The 18,333-nt window shown below is 37.5% G+C and overlaps 1 protein-coding gene across 6 annotated transcripts in view; it reads right to left on the bottom strand.

The window, feature by feature from the left end:
* The window catches only part of U2SURP (U2 snRNP associated SURP domain containing), a 76,105-nt gene extending 57,916 nt beyond the window's left edge, over positions 1-18,189 (bottom strand). For 3 of the 6 annotated variants that reach the window (XR_002732259.2, XM_023215362.2, XM_023215363.2), the window contains exons 1-6: positions 17,395-18,189; positions 8,078-8,122; positions 6,288-6,419; positions 4,246-4,344; positions 2,301-2,415; positions 1,724-1,857 (exon numbers count right to left, since the gene is read on the bottom strand). Coding sequence is in view for 4 of the 6 variants with exons in the window: in XM_023215362.2 (XP_023071130.1) it covers positions 1,724-1,857; positions 2,301-2,415; positions 4,246-4,344; positions 6,288-6,419; positions 8,078-8,122; positions 17,395-17,439 (570 nt within the window). In the remaining 2 variants the exon portion in view is untranslated. The remainder of the gene's footprint in view (positions 1-1,723; positions 1,858-2,300; positions 2,416-4,245; positions 4,345-6,287; positions 6,420-8,077; positions 8,123-17,394) is intronic. The other 3 variants (XM_023215360.3, XM_023215361.3, XM_023215365.2) reach the window with 2 other exon arrangements.
* Positions 18,190-18,333: the final 144 nt, after the last annotated feature.

Here is an 18,333-nt window from a genome sequence, read left to right as displayed (position 1 = left end):
TTATTGGTGGGACTGTAAAGTGGTATAACCACTTTCAAAAAACTGGCAGTTTCTCAAAAGGCTAAACGTAGTTACCATGTGACCCAGCAATTCCACTTCTCAGTTTGTGTATACACATGTATCCAAGAGAACTGAAAACTAAATTTACACAAAAAAAGCCCACACATGAATGTTTACAGCAGCATTATTTCTAACAGCAGAAAAGCGGAAACAAACCAAATGTCCATCTACTAAGTAATGCACAGATAAACAATATATGGTATGCCTATAAAATGGAGTATTATTCAACCACAAAAAGGAATGAAGTACTGATACATGCCACAACAAAGATGAACCTTGAAACGTTATGCTAAGTAATGAAGCCAGATACAAAAGACCAAATGTTGTATGATACCATCCATACAAAATGTCCAGAATAAACAAATCAAGAGACAGAAAGTAGATTAGTAGGTTGTCAGGGACTGAAGTTAATAGGAAAAAAAAAAAAAAAAAAAAAATGGGAGTGACTGATAATGGGTAGGGATTTTTTTTCAGGTTGATAAAAATGTTCCGAAATCAGAGTGGTGACTGTTGCACAACTTTGAATATACTTAAAACCACTCAATTGTACACTTTATTTAAATTTTTTTTTTTTTTTTTTTATAAAGATGGAGTCTTGCTCTGTTGCCCAGGCTGGTCTCAAACTCCTGGGCTCAAGCAATCCTCCAGCCTCAGCTTCCCAAAGTGCTAGGATTACAGGCATGAGCCACTGCACCTAGTCAACTGTATACTTTAAAAGGATAAATTTTAGCCAGGCATCTGTAATCTCAGCACTTTGGGAGGCCAAGGTAGGCAAATCGCTTGAGTCTGGAAGTTCCAGACCAACCTGGGCAAAATGGTGAAAATCTGTTTTCACAAAAACAGATACTAAAAAATTAGCTGGGCATGGGACTACATTGCCTGTAGTCCCAGCTACTCAGGAGGCTGAGGTGGGAGGACCACCCGAGCCTAGGAGGTTGAGGGTGCAGGAGCTGTAATCACACTATTGCACTCTAGCCTGGGCAACAGTGAGACCGTCTCCCAAAAACAAAAAAAAAAAAAAGGTGAACCTTATTGTATTGTATGTAAATTGTATCTCAATAAAGCTGGATTTTTCATTGCTTTTAGAGACACGTTTTAAGCCAAACCAAAAAAACCAGGCTTACTATTCAATGCAATCACATTTGTTCACCACATGTGGCTCCAAATGACATGACTCACATCTGTCTGCCATCTCCCACAAAAACCAAACTCTCAAAGAAAAAGAATTTTTTTCTAACACTGAGAATATTTTAAGTGTCACTAATTCTGACAGTAATTCCCAAAATGTTCTAGGAAACAGACACTACACATACTAATAATTTAAATACCTCAGTTCATAAATGTTTAAAAAGACAACCCCATTGCAAGTCAAATATAGTCAATTTTTGACTTGCATTATAGTAAATTTTTGACTTGCAATATATTATGAGCATAAATAGCAAATGTTCACTGCTCAAAGAGCATAAAAAGAATATCATCTATGTGTCCTAATTCATCATCTCTCATCTAAGTAAATTACTGGGTTAGAAAGCATCAAAACTTAACATCTACCACTCCTGCCCCCGCCAAAAATGAAAAAAAGCCAAAGTCTTGCTTACAGTGGAAGTATCACTGGCAATGTCATCTCTGAACATAAATGGTCAATTACTGAAGTATGACTTACAGGTTTTTTGGTTTCTATCACAAGAAGAGATGGTGGTCTTTCATTGGAAGACTGATTTGGAGGATTTTTTTGATCTGCAAATCTTGAAGATGGCTTATAGATTTTACCTCTTTTTTCATCTGTTTCATGTTCTTCTGAAATTTAAAATACTAAGTTTCAAAACTAATTTCGCATTTTTCTTTATTAAAAACAAGTAAAAATTAGTAAAATACCTTTAGCATTAAAATGTATCACTATTAACAAATATGAAATTCAAGTATCACCTCAATAATGCTAATTTAATCATTTTGTAGCAAAACTACAACACACATTAAAATCTGTGACAAGTGCTCTGCTGTCTTAAAACTTGAAAGGGACTAAATAGGCTTAAAATCTGTCTTCAGTATCTCATTAACTGACACTTGGCCATTTATTCTGCTAATATAACCACTAGAGGGTGCCAACAGAAAATGTAAAATTCAAAAGCAACCAAACTTCCTTCCATAATTATCTATCTGCAGTCATTCAACCAAGATGGAGTTTGCTCAAAAACTGTAATACAGTTATACTTTATTAGCAGTTACACTTATAAACTTACCTTTAGCTGCATTAACAACACCCCCTCGCACAAATGTTTTCACCTTATTACCATCACTTCCTTCAAAAGCAGCAAGAAACTCCTCATATATCTCAGCAGCTGCCTTTTCATCCTCCTAAATACACATGAAAATATTAATATTACACAATACAAACATTGTTAATGTACACAGGGCTAAATTCATCAAGGAATAAGATGGAGGAAAACCCTCCCTTCCCAGGTTAAGCAGTCCTAACAATTAATAACATCTAATCTTTAGTAGATATTAAATATTAATTAATGAAACCAAGAGAGGCTTTGCTCCTCTACCGGCAATTTGTAGAACCAGAAAAGAACCCCTAAGTACAGATTAACTAGTAAATTTGTCTAGAGACTACTCAAGCATCAAATTGTATGACAATTGACTATATGAAAACATATTTTACTAGTAACGTTTACCAAGTTTCCAAGGCATGATGATTTAATTCAGTGAATATAAATATTTTTCAAATCACCAAAAACATGCATATTAGAAGCTGAAGCAGCAATATCTACTGACAAGTGGCATTAAAGAAAAGAAAGCTCAGAAGAATCTTGATCTAAAGAAAGCTCAGAAGAAATCTAATAGTTTCAATTATGCTAAATGTCCCCAAAACACCTACGAACAGAAAGAAGGCCAACAGAATATAACAGAAAATACAGAATAAAATCAAATAGCATGTGGAAATTTAGTGTTCAATAAAAGGAGCACCTCAAATCAATGGGAAATAAACTTTCCAATAAATGACACTAGGATAACTGAATATATTTGAAAAAAGACAAAAATGAATCTATTCTTGACACCACTTACCAGAATAAACTACAAAATAATCTGATTTAATATTCTTAAAAGTGAAACCATACAGGAGTAGGTAATTCCCTTATAAGCTGACAATGGAAAAAACTGAAAAACCAGAAATCATAGGGAAACACTGATCTGATTGTACAACAATAGTTTCTGCATGGAGAAAAACACCAGCAGCAAAATAAAAAGACAATCAACAAAGTGAGAAAAAAAAATTGTACCTTGTATAACAAAGTGTTAATACAACTTATAGAAAAAAATTGAGCAGACAGTTCACAGAAACAAACGCAAGAAAAACTGTTAAACTTTACTCATAATGAGAGATATCCAAATGTAAAACTACACTGAGATACCATTTTTCATGCAGGAGACTGGCAAAACTCCTCTACTGGCAGTGCTATGGGGAAACATTCATTCATACACTACTGACAGGGGTGCACAATGTCACTGCCCCCACAGAGAGCAATTTGACAATGACAAATATAGAAAAACTATATTTATGCATTTACCATTCAACCCAGTAATCTCACTTATAAGAACATATCCCACATCTCACCTATAAGAATATATCCCAAAGATAACACTAGCAAAAAAACCAAACATATGCATAACATTATCCCTCACAGCATTATTTGTAATGACAAAAGAACAAAACACAAATGCCCGCAATAGAATTTTAGTTGAATAAATGATTGCATATCTACACAGCCATAGCAAAAGAATAAGGAGTATTTCTATATACTTGAGGTAATTTCTGAGATATAATGTTAAGTTACAAAAGCAAGTTGGAAAAAAGTGTACTGTATAAAGCATACTATCATTAATCTAAGGGGAATGGGTACAGTGTGTGCGCGCACACACACACACACACACACACACACACACTTTACTTAAACAAAAAGAAGATTAGAAAATAGCCAAAACTATAACAAAGAAAAAAGAAACAGGGTGAGGGAACAAGGATAGAAGCTCAACTCCTAGGAATATATGTTGTATTACAGATTTGACTCAGAGGTGGAGCTGAGAATATCCTAGAGGTTAAGAATCTTCAGGAAACATTCCTCTAATACACTCAGACACACTCATTTCCAAGGATAATTCAAAATACATTTTCAACATTACCTTTTTCTTTAATTCTTCCTGTTCCTTTTTACTTAAAGTTCGCTTAGCTGTACTCATTTTTCCAATACTGAATGCTTTAAGTTTGTTTTCCAGAAGAGGCTAAGAAATAAAAAGCATACCTTTACATATACATTCTTAGTGCTATCTAAAACTTTAATACACATCAACCGATAACTAAGTCTTCAGAATAGATTGCCATTTTTAAAAATTTCATTGTAAAGAAAAGCTGGGGCTACTCTACACGTCAGGTGCCTATCTTACTTGACTCTGATGTTAAGTATTCATCAAAGGATGTCTTCATTCACTAGCTCTAGGTCAAAAACATGCAAAAGGCATGTTTTAAAAAAAGGTAAAAATAGAAGAGACAGACACTAATGCTTAGAACAAGAATAAAAGCATTTGAGGAGGGAAAGTACAGATGTTTCTGGGGAAAAGTTGCAATGACAGAAAACAGATCCTGAAGTACGCAAAGGGAGGCAAACATTTCCATGGTCCCGGGGCAGGAATTTACCATCTACAACCCTCATTTTACATATTATAAATAACTTTTTTATAATTTGGTAAATTACCTCATTCTTCATCAATAATACTGATATTTATGAACATAATTTCATTCTTTGCTGGGATTAAAATATCACCTACAATATTTAAGGTTTCAGCTCAAGTAAAACTATATCAATTTTAAATATAAGAAAACAGTATTTTAATGAAGTCTTCATTTATGCAACTTAGAAGCAACTTCCTTCTGAAATATAGCCTGAATATACTGTCTGTAGACCTTTGTGTTCAATCAGTTACTCATTTACGAACTTAAAAGGTAGGAAATGTTTATTAAATACAACCTAAAATACTGAAATCTGAAGGTTTCTCTCACCACTAAAATGAGAAGCTAACCAATTACAAAATTAAGACTTTAAATTCCCTAGTCATTAAATAGGCTTGCTTTGGGAGATGCAGAATAGAAGAGTAACATTGCTGCTATTTTAAAGTTAATTAAAATCTCTTTGAGAAAAATAAAGCAGTTTATAACCTAAAAGTCAATATTGGGTTTGAGGAGCAGATTCAAAATACATTTTCTCAAAATAGAAAATCGTTTTGCCATCATTCGGTCTCTCTGGTTTCAACTTCAAAAGTTTAAACAAGTGGCAAGATTATATATGAATTAAATGAAACCCAAGGAAAAATCACCATGCTCAAATTTTATTTATACCCTAAGAGCTAAATTCAGACACCTAAGAGAGATATGGCTAAGGAAACTATGGAGTATTTATTCAAATAAACAATATAAGTGATCATTTAAAAGTTTGTTTACAGAATTTTTGCAGAAATGAAAACAATTTGTAACTAAAAACAGGGTATTTTAAAATGGGTTCTTGTAAAATAAATCTAGGCAAAGTAAAAATATATTTATACCTAGAAATATTACACAAGAAAAGTAATTTGTTATCAGTAGTTAATACTGGCTGGTGATGACTGTGTTATGCGACAAATTTAACCACAGGAAAAAATTACTTGACATAGAATAAAAGTCTAAAAGAGCCTGAGAGCACTTTACAGATCTAAAAGTGAAGAAGTTCCTTCTCTGTGTTCTTGTATTACTCTGGGCACTGCACTTATTAGAGTGAATAGCACCTGCTCCTGTTTACTTTCCAAAGTGAGACTATAAGCTCTCTGGAAATAAGAATAGTGTTTCAATGATCTGTGCATTTCCAGTAACTGATATTTGGTACTTGGTTCAATAAATTTTTGATATAAGTGGGGAAAGATAAACTTGACAATTAACCATTTTAAATCCAAACACCACTCTGCTTTTTGAATAAAATTTAAAACTCTAAAATGAAATATATCTCACATTTGAGCTAAAAGGATGTCCCTACATAAATGAGTTTACTGTTATCCCAAATACAAAAAGAATGCTATTTTCAAATAGAGTAAGATGAAACACATACAAAACCAAATATTCAACCACTAAATTCAATCAAGGACAGATTAACATCATTAACTATCCTTTCCTATCTTTACCTTATCTTATCTATACTCACTCTTGAGAGATTCTGATGAGGAGAATCACAAAGGCTTTCACGGGCACTTTCATTCCTATAATTATGCTTTCTTGGGCTCTTAGGTCGTGTCCGACTTGGCATATCACTATCTGAAGGTCCAGATGCATCCATCTTCAGGAAAAGCAAAACAAGAGAAAAAACAAACCACACATACATACATATACAGCACTGAAAACTAGAAATAAGCCATGTCAGATATTCACAAATTTCATTGTACATTATCAAAATATCACATCCCTTAATATCACCATTGATTTCATCAAAAGAGTTCTTTTTTTTTTTTTGAGACGGAGTCTCGCTCTGTCGCCCAGACTGGAGTGCAGTGGCACGATCTTGGCTCACTGCAAGCTCCACTTCCCAGGTTCACGCCATTCTCCTGCCTCAGCCTCCCAAGTAGCTGGGACTACAGGCGCCCGCCACCACGCCCGGCTAATTTTTTGTATTTTTAGTAGAGAGATGATTTCACCATGTTAGCCAGGATGTTCTCGATTTCCTGACCTGGTGATCCGCCCGCCTCGGCCTCCCAAAGTGCTGGGATTACAGGTGTGAGTCACTGCACCCAGCATAAAAGAGTTCTTAAGAACAGGGGAAGTTTTCAATAACTCTAACTCACAAGCTTGAATTTTATATTGGTAACAGTTGTTTTCCTTGAAGTAACAGGTTCATTACCTTCATTTTCAAGAAAATGTCTGCCAAAATCCCCAAGTCTGATTCACCAGAGTTTGCCTGTCAGTCACTCCCAAGTAAAACTAGTGTTTCATGAAAAAAGCAACTAGTTTCATTTCTCAACTCAACCAAACATCACATTTTGGTAAGCATAAGTGTTATACGTACTTCTTATCACATAGAATATTAAGACAAACTATACAAAAGATCAAGACAATGGTAAATTTTTACTGCTTGATGAAGTAGTAAACTAGCAGTAATTTTTACTGCTTCACCAAGCAGTAAAAATTATTTCTAATTATGCTGGTTTCTCAAGTGAAACTATTGTGCCTGCTGGGGAAGAATATAATGACTACACGTATATTCTGGTGTCACTGCCTTGATTTGTGCTGAAGTGCCAACAGTTTACCCACCGAATGCTTTTGCACCTCCAGCTATATTTGCATTAGTGCAAGTGCCAAAATGGTGAAAAAGGCATAAATAACGCCTTAGTATTATTACAAAATAGTTTTGAATTCACAGACCCTTCTCAGAGATTCTCAGTGACTCCCAGGGGTCTTCAGACTACACTTTGAACACTGCTGTAATAACATAAATAAAAAAATACTTATTGCAGTTTTATCTATCCAAAATGTTACTCGAAAGCTTTAAACAAAAAATAAATGCCCATCAACAAACAAATAACAAACAACTGCACCTCCCTACCATAGAACATTATGATGCCTTAAGAAAGAACAGATTAGAGTTATAACAGTTTACCTGCAGGGATTTCCAACACATGTTCTGTGCAGTGAGAAAAGCATGTATATAATGCATTCCCATAGTCAAAGTGTAAGTACATATACGTATGTATGTACAGATTTTTACACAATAAAAATCATAAGGAAATATACATACTAGGTTTCTAACATGGCTTGAGAGGGCTAACTTACGCAAATAGAACATAAAAAAAAGGAAGGCACCTAGAAAAAAGAGTAAAAGGAAAAAAAGCACACACAATATAATTGTACTTATTTGTGAAGTAAAATCATTGATGTAGGGAAACATATGAGAAGAAATTAAATTTTAACGGAAAAAAGACAAAGATTGCCTTTTATACTCACATGTGAATCTGAAGATCCAGATGAATGAACATCTGATGATCTCGTCTACAAGTATTAAAAATAAAAGTCAGTAATTTAAAAATGTCTTACACTAACAAACTATGTCTCTCATGTTATACAAACTTAGAATTTCCTAACTTCTGGGAATTTCTCCTCAGTTAATTAAACTGAGCAAAGGCAGTCTCTGACTTAGGAAAAGATTATGATACAAAGTAAACGTATAAGTCATTTCTTTAAAATTCAGCCTGCATATTTCCAAAAATATAATACAAACACTAGTGGGATATATATGAGGCACAATTACCTCTTTATAGTATACACTGGAAACCTAACCACCATTTATACAACAGAAGTTTTAGGCAAAAGCTCTTCCTAATCATAGATGCATCATTTACTGCCACAGCAACTTCTTGGTTCACAGTACAAGAACTCTCTTCCTTTCTCTAACCACCCAAAGCCACATAAAGAAATCCACATATAAATCCTTGCTGTCTATTAAAAGGTACAAATTCTGGCCGGGCGTGGTGGCTCACGCCTGTAATCCCAGCACTTTGGGAGGCCGAGGTGGGCGGATCACCAGGTCAGGAGATGGAGATCATCCTGGCTAACACAGTGAAACCACGTCTCTACTTAAAAAATACAAAAAATTAGCTGGGCGTGGTGGCAGGCACCTGTAGTCCCAGCTACTTGGGAGGCTGAGGCAGGAGAATGGCGTGAACCCAGGAGGCGGAGCTTGCAGTAAGCCGAGATCGTGCCACTGTACTCCAGGCTGGGTGACAGAGCGAGACTCCATCTCAAAAAAAAAAAAAAAAAAAAAAGGTACAAATTCTGCAGAAAGTTCAAGAAAATATTATCAAATTTCAATACGGCACCATTTACAACTCGTTTTAAGGGAGATGATTCTATAGCATGACACAGGCTTCCTGGTGGCACAAGAAAGAGTTCATATGGTATCTGCCAGCAATGTCAACTGTTAAAACTTCAATTTTTCTTAACTGATCAGATTATACATTGTATGCAATAATTTGTTTTCATTACGCATGTAAAGACAGAGATGACAAGCTGTAAGGCTATTAACTAAATATATGCTATCCTTCTGAAAGATTCTCCAAGAATTTTTACTTGGGGATCCAAAATATAACTGTCACTGAGCTGTTTTTATTTTTGAGGGTACAGGGTAGTGAAATTTTACTTGTTTTTATTTATATATTTAAGTGTTAAGTGTTCAAATGAAATCAAGAATATTGAGATCACAAATATCTCACCTGACCCCAACTCCCAATCCAGATGTCATATAAAGCACAAGACAAAATATTTTAAGAGAAAATTGAAGATTCGTATGTTATTTTAAAAAGAGCAAATCAGGAAGATTAATATAGATCCATACAGTATTGTTTTATTTATGTTGTCCATACATAAGGCTAAGAACAGCTGGTAAGAATTTTGCACTGAATCAATTTACTCCTCTGAACTCCACTGTATTGCACATTAGCATAGAGAAAAATCAGCCCAGGACAACCAAGTACTGGGACGCCTCCCATCTCATTCTTTCTCTTGTTCTTTTTTTTTCTTTTCTTTTTTTCTTCAGATAGAGTCTCACTCTGTCTCCCAGGCTGGAATACAGTGGCAGGACCTTGGCTCACTGCAGCCTCCGCCTCCCAGGTTCCAGTGATTCTCCTCCCTCAGCCTCCTGGGTAGCTGGGATTATAGGCACGTGCCACCATGCCTGGTTAATTTTTGTATTTTTAGTAGAGACGGGGTTTCACCATGTTGGCCAGGGTGGTCTCGAACTCGCAACTCAGGTGATCTGCTCGCCTCTGAAAGTGCTAGGATTACAGACATGAGCGACTGCACCCGGCCCCATCTCACTCTTTCTGTCCATGGTTTTTTTGTCCCCAACTTTTGTGTCCACCTTCATTTTCTTCTTGCAGCTAATCTTTCTTAAACGTCAAGATGGTATAAAAGAAGAAAATTTTTAGTATTAACTATGAAACACACTCTGAAACATATCTTGAAACTCATCAATTTACAAATATCTAGAAATTTAAAAATCCAAAAGAATAAACAACCATTCTTACAAAAGAAGTTCAGGCAAGAGGCTGAAGGGACTGAAAAAAAATCAATGGCCTCGGCCGGGCGCAGTGACTCACACCTGTAATCCCAGCACTTTGGGAGGCTGAGGCAGGTGTATCAAGAGATGGAGACCATCCTGGCCAAATCTGGTGAAACCTCATCTCTACCAAAAATAACAAAAATTAGCCGGGCGTGGTGGCGGGCGCCTGTAGTCCCAGCTACTCGCTGAGGCAGGAGAATTGCGTGAACCCGGGAGACAGAGCTTGCAGTGAGCTGAGATCGTGCCGCTGCACTACAGCCTAGGCAACAGAGTGAGACTCCGTCTCAAAAACAAACAATAACAACAAAAACAAGTCAACTGCCTTCCAATACACCAGTATTAACCTGCTAGGTAACAAAAACATCCTCATCATAAAAGCAACAAAAAATATAAAAACATCTAGAAACCAATTTAATAAATGTATATAACCCTTGTGAAGAAAAAACAAAAACTTTAGGAGAAATCCAGTTACTCAAGTCACCTTTTCAAAAGATTCATATTACTGGATGGGAAAATTCAATATAAAGATAATGTCAATGATACCTAAATTTCTTTACATATTTAATACAATCTCATTCAACAGCTTTAAATTCCAAAGAGAAATACCTGCAAGAGGGCAAAGGAATTGCCAAAACAATTCTAAAGTTCACCCAGAAAGAATAAGCACCCAAAAGAATAACTAAGAAAGTGCTACCCTTTCTTTAGTCTTTTATGCTATCACATCCAAATCATTTCTAGGATTTAAAAACAAAAGATACAAGAACCTAGACATTCTGCCTATTTCCATACAGTTAACTCTTCCCTGACTCCAAGTCATCATCAAAAGATGAAGTTCTATAATCTTTAAGAATCTCACTTGCATAACGATTCATCAAATAAAATAATCTCTAATACAAAAATGAGTTCAAAAGTAACAATTCTGTCAGCTTTCAAAATAATACAATTTGATAAATTTGCAAATAGAGCAATAACAGCATGGTGTAGGACAATGCACCGGTGTACAATGTAGGACAATGCACCAGCTGATTTCAATTAGCTTAAGATGTCACTAATCACATTTATTGCAAACCAGACATTTTCCACTGATACACACCTATAGCTAAACAGCACTCAGCACGGAACTTTTTAAGGGTTAAGAACAGTTCAAACAGCAGTTAACACAATTTTTAAAAGAATAATCAACTTCTAAAGATAACAGTCAAGGTAAACAGTAAATATAGCACTACTTCAGAAGCTGAGCCCCTCCCTCTTCTTAACCTGGAACTGAATTGTATTATTTGTCTTGAGTTTGGCTTTTTATTGTTAACTGAAGAACACAAACGAATGATGCTTAAAGATCTCCTGAAGTCTACAGCACCTTATCCAAATGAAAGAACCCAAAAGCTGCTGGATGGAGTGGCTCATGCCCGTAATCTCAGCTACTCAGGAGGCTGAGGTGGGACGACTGCTCGAGGCCAGGAGTTTAAGACCAGCCTAACAAAGCAAGAACCCCGTCTGGGGGGGGGGGGGGGGGGGGGGGGGGGAGGGAAGAAAGAAAGCAAAGAAAGAAGACACAAAAGCAAGAAATGAAAAGGAAGACTAAGGGAAGTTTCAGATGATAAAGTAGCATACACAAGAGAAATTTTGGAGCAGAGAAACCAGACAGTTCGAATGTGGGGAGGGACAGCAAGAAAGTCTAAAAAGAAAAAAAGATCATTCTGACGGCTGCTAAGGGGATAAAAGTGAAGCCAACTACACTACCTATTGCCCTATAGCTTGCTGGCTGAGAATAAAACTAATTTTCTTCCAGCTGCTCCAATTTTACTTCAAGTGAAAGCCCCACATCTGAGTTTCCAAATTAGCAAGCTATCCACAGCAACATTCCTCCAACACCACCATTCTGCCTAGTGAGCTCTCCATTCTCGTATCTGTCTCTTAATCTCCCACGTTTCTCCTCTCACCCTCTAAGAGCAGCAACTTTCATTTCCACAAGTTTAACAATCTCTCTCGCAGGAAGCATAATAACACCTTAATTGTACTGTCTTGACCCTCTTCTACTAGACAGCATGCTCCTCAAAAATGGGTAAAAATGGGTACATTCTATTTTTTTTTTTTTTGAGACAGAGTTTCGCTCTTTTTGCCCAGGCTGGAGCGCAATGGCGCTATCTCAGCTCTCATGGCAACCTCCACCTCCCAGGTTCAAGTGATTCTCCTGTCTCAGCCTCCCAAATACCTGGAATTACAAGCATGCGCCACCAGGCCTGGCTAATTTTGTATTTTTAGCAGAGACGGGGTTTCTCCATGTTGGTCAGGTTAGTCTTGAACTACTGACCTCAGGTGATCCACCCACCTCGGCCTCCCAAAATGCTGGGATTACAGGCGTGAGCCACCGCGCCCGACCGCTAAAAATGGGTACATTCTTAATTTACCATTTTCTAACTCAACATCACGCACAAGATCTGGCAAGCGACAGAGTCTCAATATACTTGATTTGTCAGAACAAGTACCTACCACCAAACAAAATTACACTCCACACTGTCAACATACTAGGCTGTCCACTCATTAACCACAGCTACCTAGGTTAATACCACTATCCAAGCCAAATCAAGGTATCCATCTTTAAAAAAAAATTCACAAAATCATTAATACAAGCACTATGTAAATAAAGTTAACAAACCTAAGATGATTTGTTAAATTACTCAAAACACTACGAATACTATACGAAAAGTTGTTAAGTATACTCTGAATAACCTATAGCTTATCTAACCTGAGGAAGGGCCTTGTGAAAACCTTTAACTCAGGGAATAGATGCCTAACACTACCATTAGCCTCAAGTGCTACTGACAAATGTATCTTGCTTTCAAAAACGTTATTTCAGCAAAATATACAGCTCACGGCTGATGTGCATTAAAATGTTAAAACTACCTATACTAGAATAAGAGGCAAATAGTTTGTAATATTACTATTTTTGATTTTAATATCTTGTAGCAAGTTTTTCTTTTTATTCCAAAAATGATGGCTCCTTGTAAAAAAAGAGTGGGGGGTACAGGGTAGATGTCTTCAACTTGCATACTAAATGAGCTCTTCTCTCTATGATACCCCGTAAGGCAAATGGGTATCTTTCTTAGAAGCTTTTCTTTCCAAGGAAAACATAGTTTCAGAACTAAAAAACAAAAAGTGAAAATAAAAACTGGACTTTCAGAAAACAATCAATTCAATCCAGAAAGATAGGAATTATTTTTAAAACCATACCAACAGGCATATTCTAGCACCAGTGCTGCAGGTTCAAGTTTCGAGAAAGTATCAATCGAGAAAATGGAAGGAAGTTCAGTTCTACCTTCCACACCAAACCAAAACCTTCTACCAAAAAAACTACCTTATATTTTAAGATAAGGTTACAACCATAACATAATAAAGATTCAGTTTGAAACTGGCAAACTGTGAAAAGCCTAATTTTCAAGGTATGTATTTTGTTTGGACTTTTTCATAAACTTTCAGTTACCACAAAAAATGAAAACTGGCAGTAATAAATACCTAAGGTTCACAAGCCTTGAACAGATCCTCATTTTACTTATTTCTTAAAAGTGATACTTTTTGTTAATCAGCAAAGGCAGTCAATCAAAACAGTTTCCAAAGCAATTCAGCACTGGATGTGCAAGAAAGTCTGTAGTTTTTTCTGTTTTATCCATTCACCTAACTTAATTTTTGGCGATACGGCAAAAAAGAAAAAAAAAAAAGCCATAGTCACAGAGTGAAATAGCAGGGCACGCAATTCCATTACATTAGCAATATTACCAGCACAGGAAATTGCAGAAGGAAAGACAATACTAAATTTTCTTCATATCCTAATTTTGCTAAGTAAACAACTGACAGTCAAAAATAATAATTTTTTATAAATTAAATTATAAGGAAATATGTTTAACAATTTTATAGGCAAACAATTACAGACTTGCTCTCTCTCCTCTCAAAATCAAAGCTACAACATAACGTCAACACCCCTCCCCAGCCAAGCAATATTTTAGACTAGTGATAAACAAATGCACAGGAAAATTTTAGCTCATTTCTAGTACATTTATTAAATGTCTACATCTGCCAGGCTCTAAAATGCAAAGCACAACAAAATTACACAGAAAATTAAAGTGCATAGGGGTCTCTTCATTAGGGACAATTATGAATAAAGGTAAGTCATTCAAGTATACATTCATAAAGTATCATTTTAAAACTAGAGGCCAGGAACAGTGGCTCACGCCTGTAATCCCCGCACTTTGGGAGGCTGAGGCCGGAGGATCACAAGGTCAGGAGTTAAACAGACCAGCCTGGCCAATAGATGAAACCCCGTCTCTACTAAAATACAAAACACAAAAATACAAATAATAAAATACTAAACGTACAAAAATTAGTCGGGTGCCTGTAGTCCCAGCTACTCGGGAGGCTGAGGCAGAAGAATCGCTCAAATCCGGGAGGCAGAGGTTACAGTGAGCTGAGATTGCGCCACTGCACTCCAGCCTGGGCGACAGAGCAAGACTCCGTCTCAAAAAAAAAAAAAAAAAAAAAAAAAAGCAACTAGAAGACCTGTAGAGGTTATCTAATCTAATCTTTTTATAATTAAGAAATGTTAATAGTTTTGCCATACTGTATATTTTTAAATTACCATTTTCCCAATGTCTAGAAATATAAGCATCCCTATCCATATTAATAGGAATTTAACTACCAAAGAAAACGACGAAACATGAAACAGAAGTATCTGTTCACTCCATCTGTATTGTAAAACATAAGCCACTCATCTGTTCTTTCCAGGGGAAAGGAAATCAAACCAGATATCAAAGGCTAGAAATTCCAAATACTGTAGTATTAGCCAAAATGATCTTAACACTTTCTCTAACAAATTTTGTGTTAGAAATAAAAAGCAGTGCTGGGCACAGTGAATCACGCCTGTAATCCCAGCACTTTGGGAGGCCGAGGCGGGTGGATCACGAGGTCAAGAGATCCAGACCATCCTGGCCAACATGGTGAAACCCCGTCTCTACTAAAATACAAAAAATTAGCCGGGCGTGGAAGTGGGCACCTGTACTCCCAGCTACTCAGTAGGCTGAGGCAGGAGAATTACTTGAACCCGGGAGGCAGAGGTTGCAATGAGCAGAAATTGTGCCACAGTACTCCAGCCTGGGCGACAGAGCGAGACTTCTTCACAAAAATAAAATAAAATAAAATAAAAATAAAAAGCAGCTATCTGGGCAGTCATTATGACGGCTGATGACTTAGATTCCAAATCACAGGATTAAAATTTATCCTGACATTTTGAAAGTTAAGAACTTATTTCCACTAAAAACAAAAAAGGAGAGGGGAAAGAAACTAAAATTTATTATGTTGTACTTTATAGACACCAGCTCATTTAATCCTTATATCAACATTGTAAAAAAAGAATTATATCTACATTACAAATGAGGAAATTGAGGTTCCAGAGTTTAAGCAATCTGCCTTAATATTATCGCAAATATAATTAATTACCAAGTCAGGATTTAAACCCAAATCTCTTTTGCTAACAAAATTCATAATCTTCCCACTACATTATGCAGCCTTCAAATTAGTTAAGATATTCTGATTCCTTTTACAGACATCAGTAAGAAATCTGTTAACAGCATCAAGAGATTATAATCTAAGGCAATATAAACAGAAAAGATTACTGGATAATCCAATAATTTATTTATAGGGAACAGCCATCATTCACAATCATGAAAAGTACTATTTCAGAAGGAAGCCTGAACACAGACATTGAAATGTCTTCAATGTATCCAAGACCTCAAGTAGGGAATACTTAAAATATTACTTTGAGAAGAAACAGAAATTGTGAGGCTTATGCATGACTTGTTATGAATGTAGCTAACTTTAGCAATAGCTCCCTAACGGTATGTTCTTGTCAGGAGTCTGTTGAGAAGAGTTGGTAGAGCGAGTTACCCCTGTATTCCCCTCGCCCCCAAAGAGGGGGAGAAGACGAAATGTACTGAGGAGGGAAAAAAACTGACATAACACCTTGTAAAGCAGCCGAAACTGGCCCCTTATCAAAGTCTGAATGTAACTAAAGGATGTCTGGTAAGACCATTACTAATTATGAACTAATTATTTTGGTGTACATCATTCACCAAGTGGCATAAACAGTCGGATTAGAGAATGCAAGTAGAAAACGAGTTGATGTTTCTCAGAACTGTAAAAGCAAGCTTCGCTCTTACCGTAAATTTAACTTTCTAATAACTGATTTATAGTCACACACACTCTTTTAAGATGTAACAGCCCCCTAGCACCTGAAAAAGTGTTATACACCTTTTTGCATCAGCATCGGAAAGTTTAACTACCTAGTGGCAGTACCAATCAATATATTCGAGACCAGAAACCCAAAGCAAACAACGATTAAATGTCCCGCCCAAGATGGCAACTAAGAACCCAACCTTACTAATGCTAAACTACTACCACAGCTCACTGGTTTCACAATACGTGCACAGGATTCCCTGTAAACACAAATGCAATTTACTAATCGTATGTAGCTTAAAAGTCTACGGGGCTTCTCTTTTCACTGTGTTTCTTCAACATGAAGAAACAGACCACGAGTCCTCTACCCTAAAAAGTGCTTTTTACTTCCCCTTAAGGCAAAGACCACGTGTAGAGTGTACATTAACCTTGGCTATGAAGCACCGCAAAGGAGAGCTTGCTCCCGCCTCTGCATTTCCCACTTCGCGTCTTTGCCCTAGTGGTCCTCCCCTCACAGCTGGCGACCCTAAAGATTATTTATTCCTTGGAGCAAAACTGAGGGAGGCCGGAAACTGAGATCCAAAACCGAGAAAAAAGCAGCACTTAAGCACCGGGAAGCGATTCCCGCCTCTCCCCCAGACGCTGTCTGGAGGCCTCAGGGCGCAGGAAACTGAAATACAGGAGAGCGTTTTCACGACTTCGGACCTCAATCTGAATTCCTGATTACACTCCAACGCCAAGCGCGGGCCGAAGCACTCAAGCCACCACCCCCTGGGCACGCCAGTTTCGAGCTGAATCCAGGCTGGGAATAAGAGATACCAGGCCTCTCAACCTGCGCACCACGGTGCGGCGGCGCCGGGGCCTACCGTCGCGACCAGAACGCAGACCCCAATCCCAATCACCTCTCACAGGCCAGAAGCGTCTGTGGGCCCCAGATGACAGTGGTAGATCCGCTGACTTACGAAATTTTGTCAGAAATTACCTTTGAACTGGCCTTCTGAGATCCGCCTGGCGTTTTGTCCGCCATCTTGAGCTTTGCCCCTCCTTCGGCGGCAGCAGCAGCACGGGCGAGTCGAGCACCGAAAGAGCGGATCTCAGCGAAGCCCGCCAGAGGAGCCTGCAAGGCTGAATAGTCGACTGTAGAGATAGCGACCTTGGGGGAAGCCGCTCACGTGACTTCCGGTGTCAGTAATTTCCTCAGCCGCCCTCCCTACGCTAGTTTTCTTGGGAGTCACGGTGTTTGGTCACGTTATTGGGTCCGGGAATTCACAGTATCTCCTTGTCCAGGGCCAGCTGATATTTCACTCTCTTATCCCAACGCCAACTCTTGAGAGATGCGAACCAGTCGTATTTCCTTTGTGGGAAGGGAGCCGCTTTTTAAAGACGTGCACTGGCCATCTAAGGAGTAGCTTTTACTTCAACTCAAAATAGGACTGGAGCTGACCGGTGGCCTGGCGCTCGATCGACGGAAACGCTGTTCTCGCCACTTCGGCAGCTCCCACGCTTGCAGTCTGCTCATCTGAAGATGGTGAATGTTGACATACGGTTGCGCCCGAAAAGCCGAGAAGAGGAGCGTTTGACCCAACCTGAGGGTGATCCAGTAGACACTGTTAAGGGCGTCTGCGGAGTGGGTGCGCGTGGAGACAGTCAATAAGAGAAAATCGTAAATACAGACGGTATTCTAAATCTAGCATGCATGTAAAGTTGTGTGACATTTTTAAAGATTGCATTTTACACTTTAGTATTGTTTTCATTTTTAATCACATAAATGGGGGAGCACCATATTAAACTTTTCTGTACTTCATACTTTTTTAAAAAGTTATTAATCAGGACCTAGATTCAAAGAAGGAAAGCTTGCTTGAGAAGACTATGCCTGAATCAGGCCAGGCAAGGAAAGAAAGGACATTCCAGAAAGAGGGAG

This window comes from Piliocolobus tephrosceles, chromosome 2, assembly GCF_002776525.5.
Source record: "Piliocolobus tephrosceles isolate RC106 chromosome 2, ASM277652v3, whole genome shotgun sequence".
NCBI lineage: Eukaryota > Metazoa > Chordata > Mammalia > Primates > Cercopithecidae > Piliocolobus > Piliocolobus tephrosceles.
The sequence above is the reverse complement of the archived record's forward strand: the minus strand, read 5'-3'. Positions and strand labels throughout refer to the sequence as shown.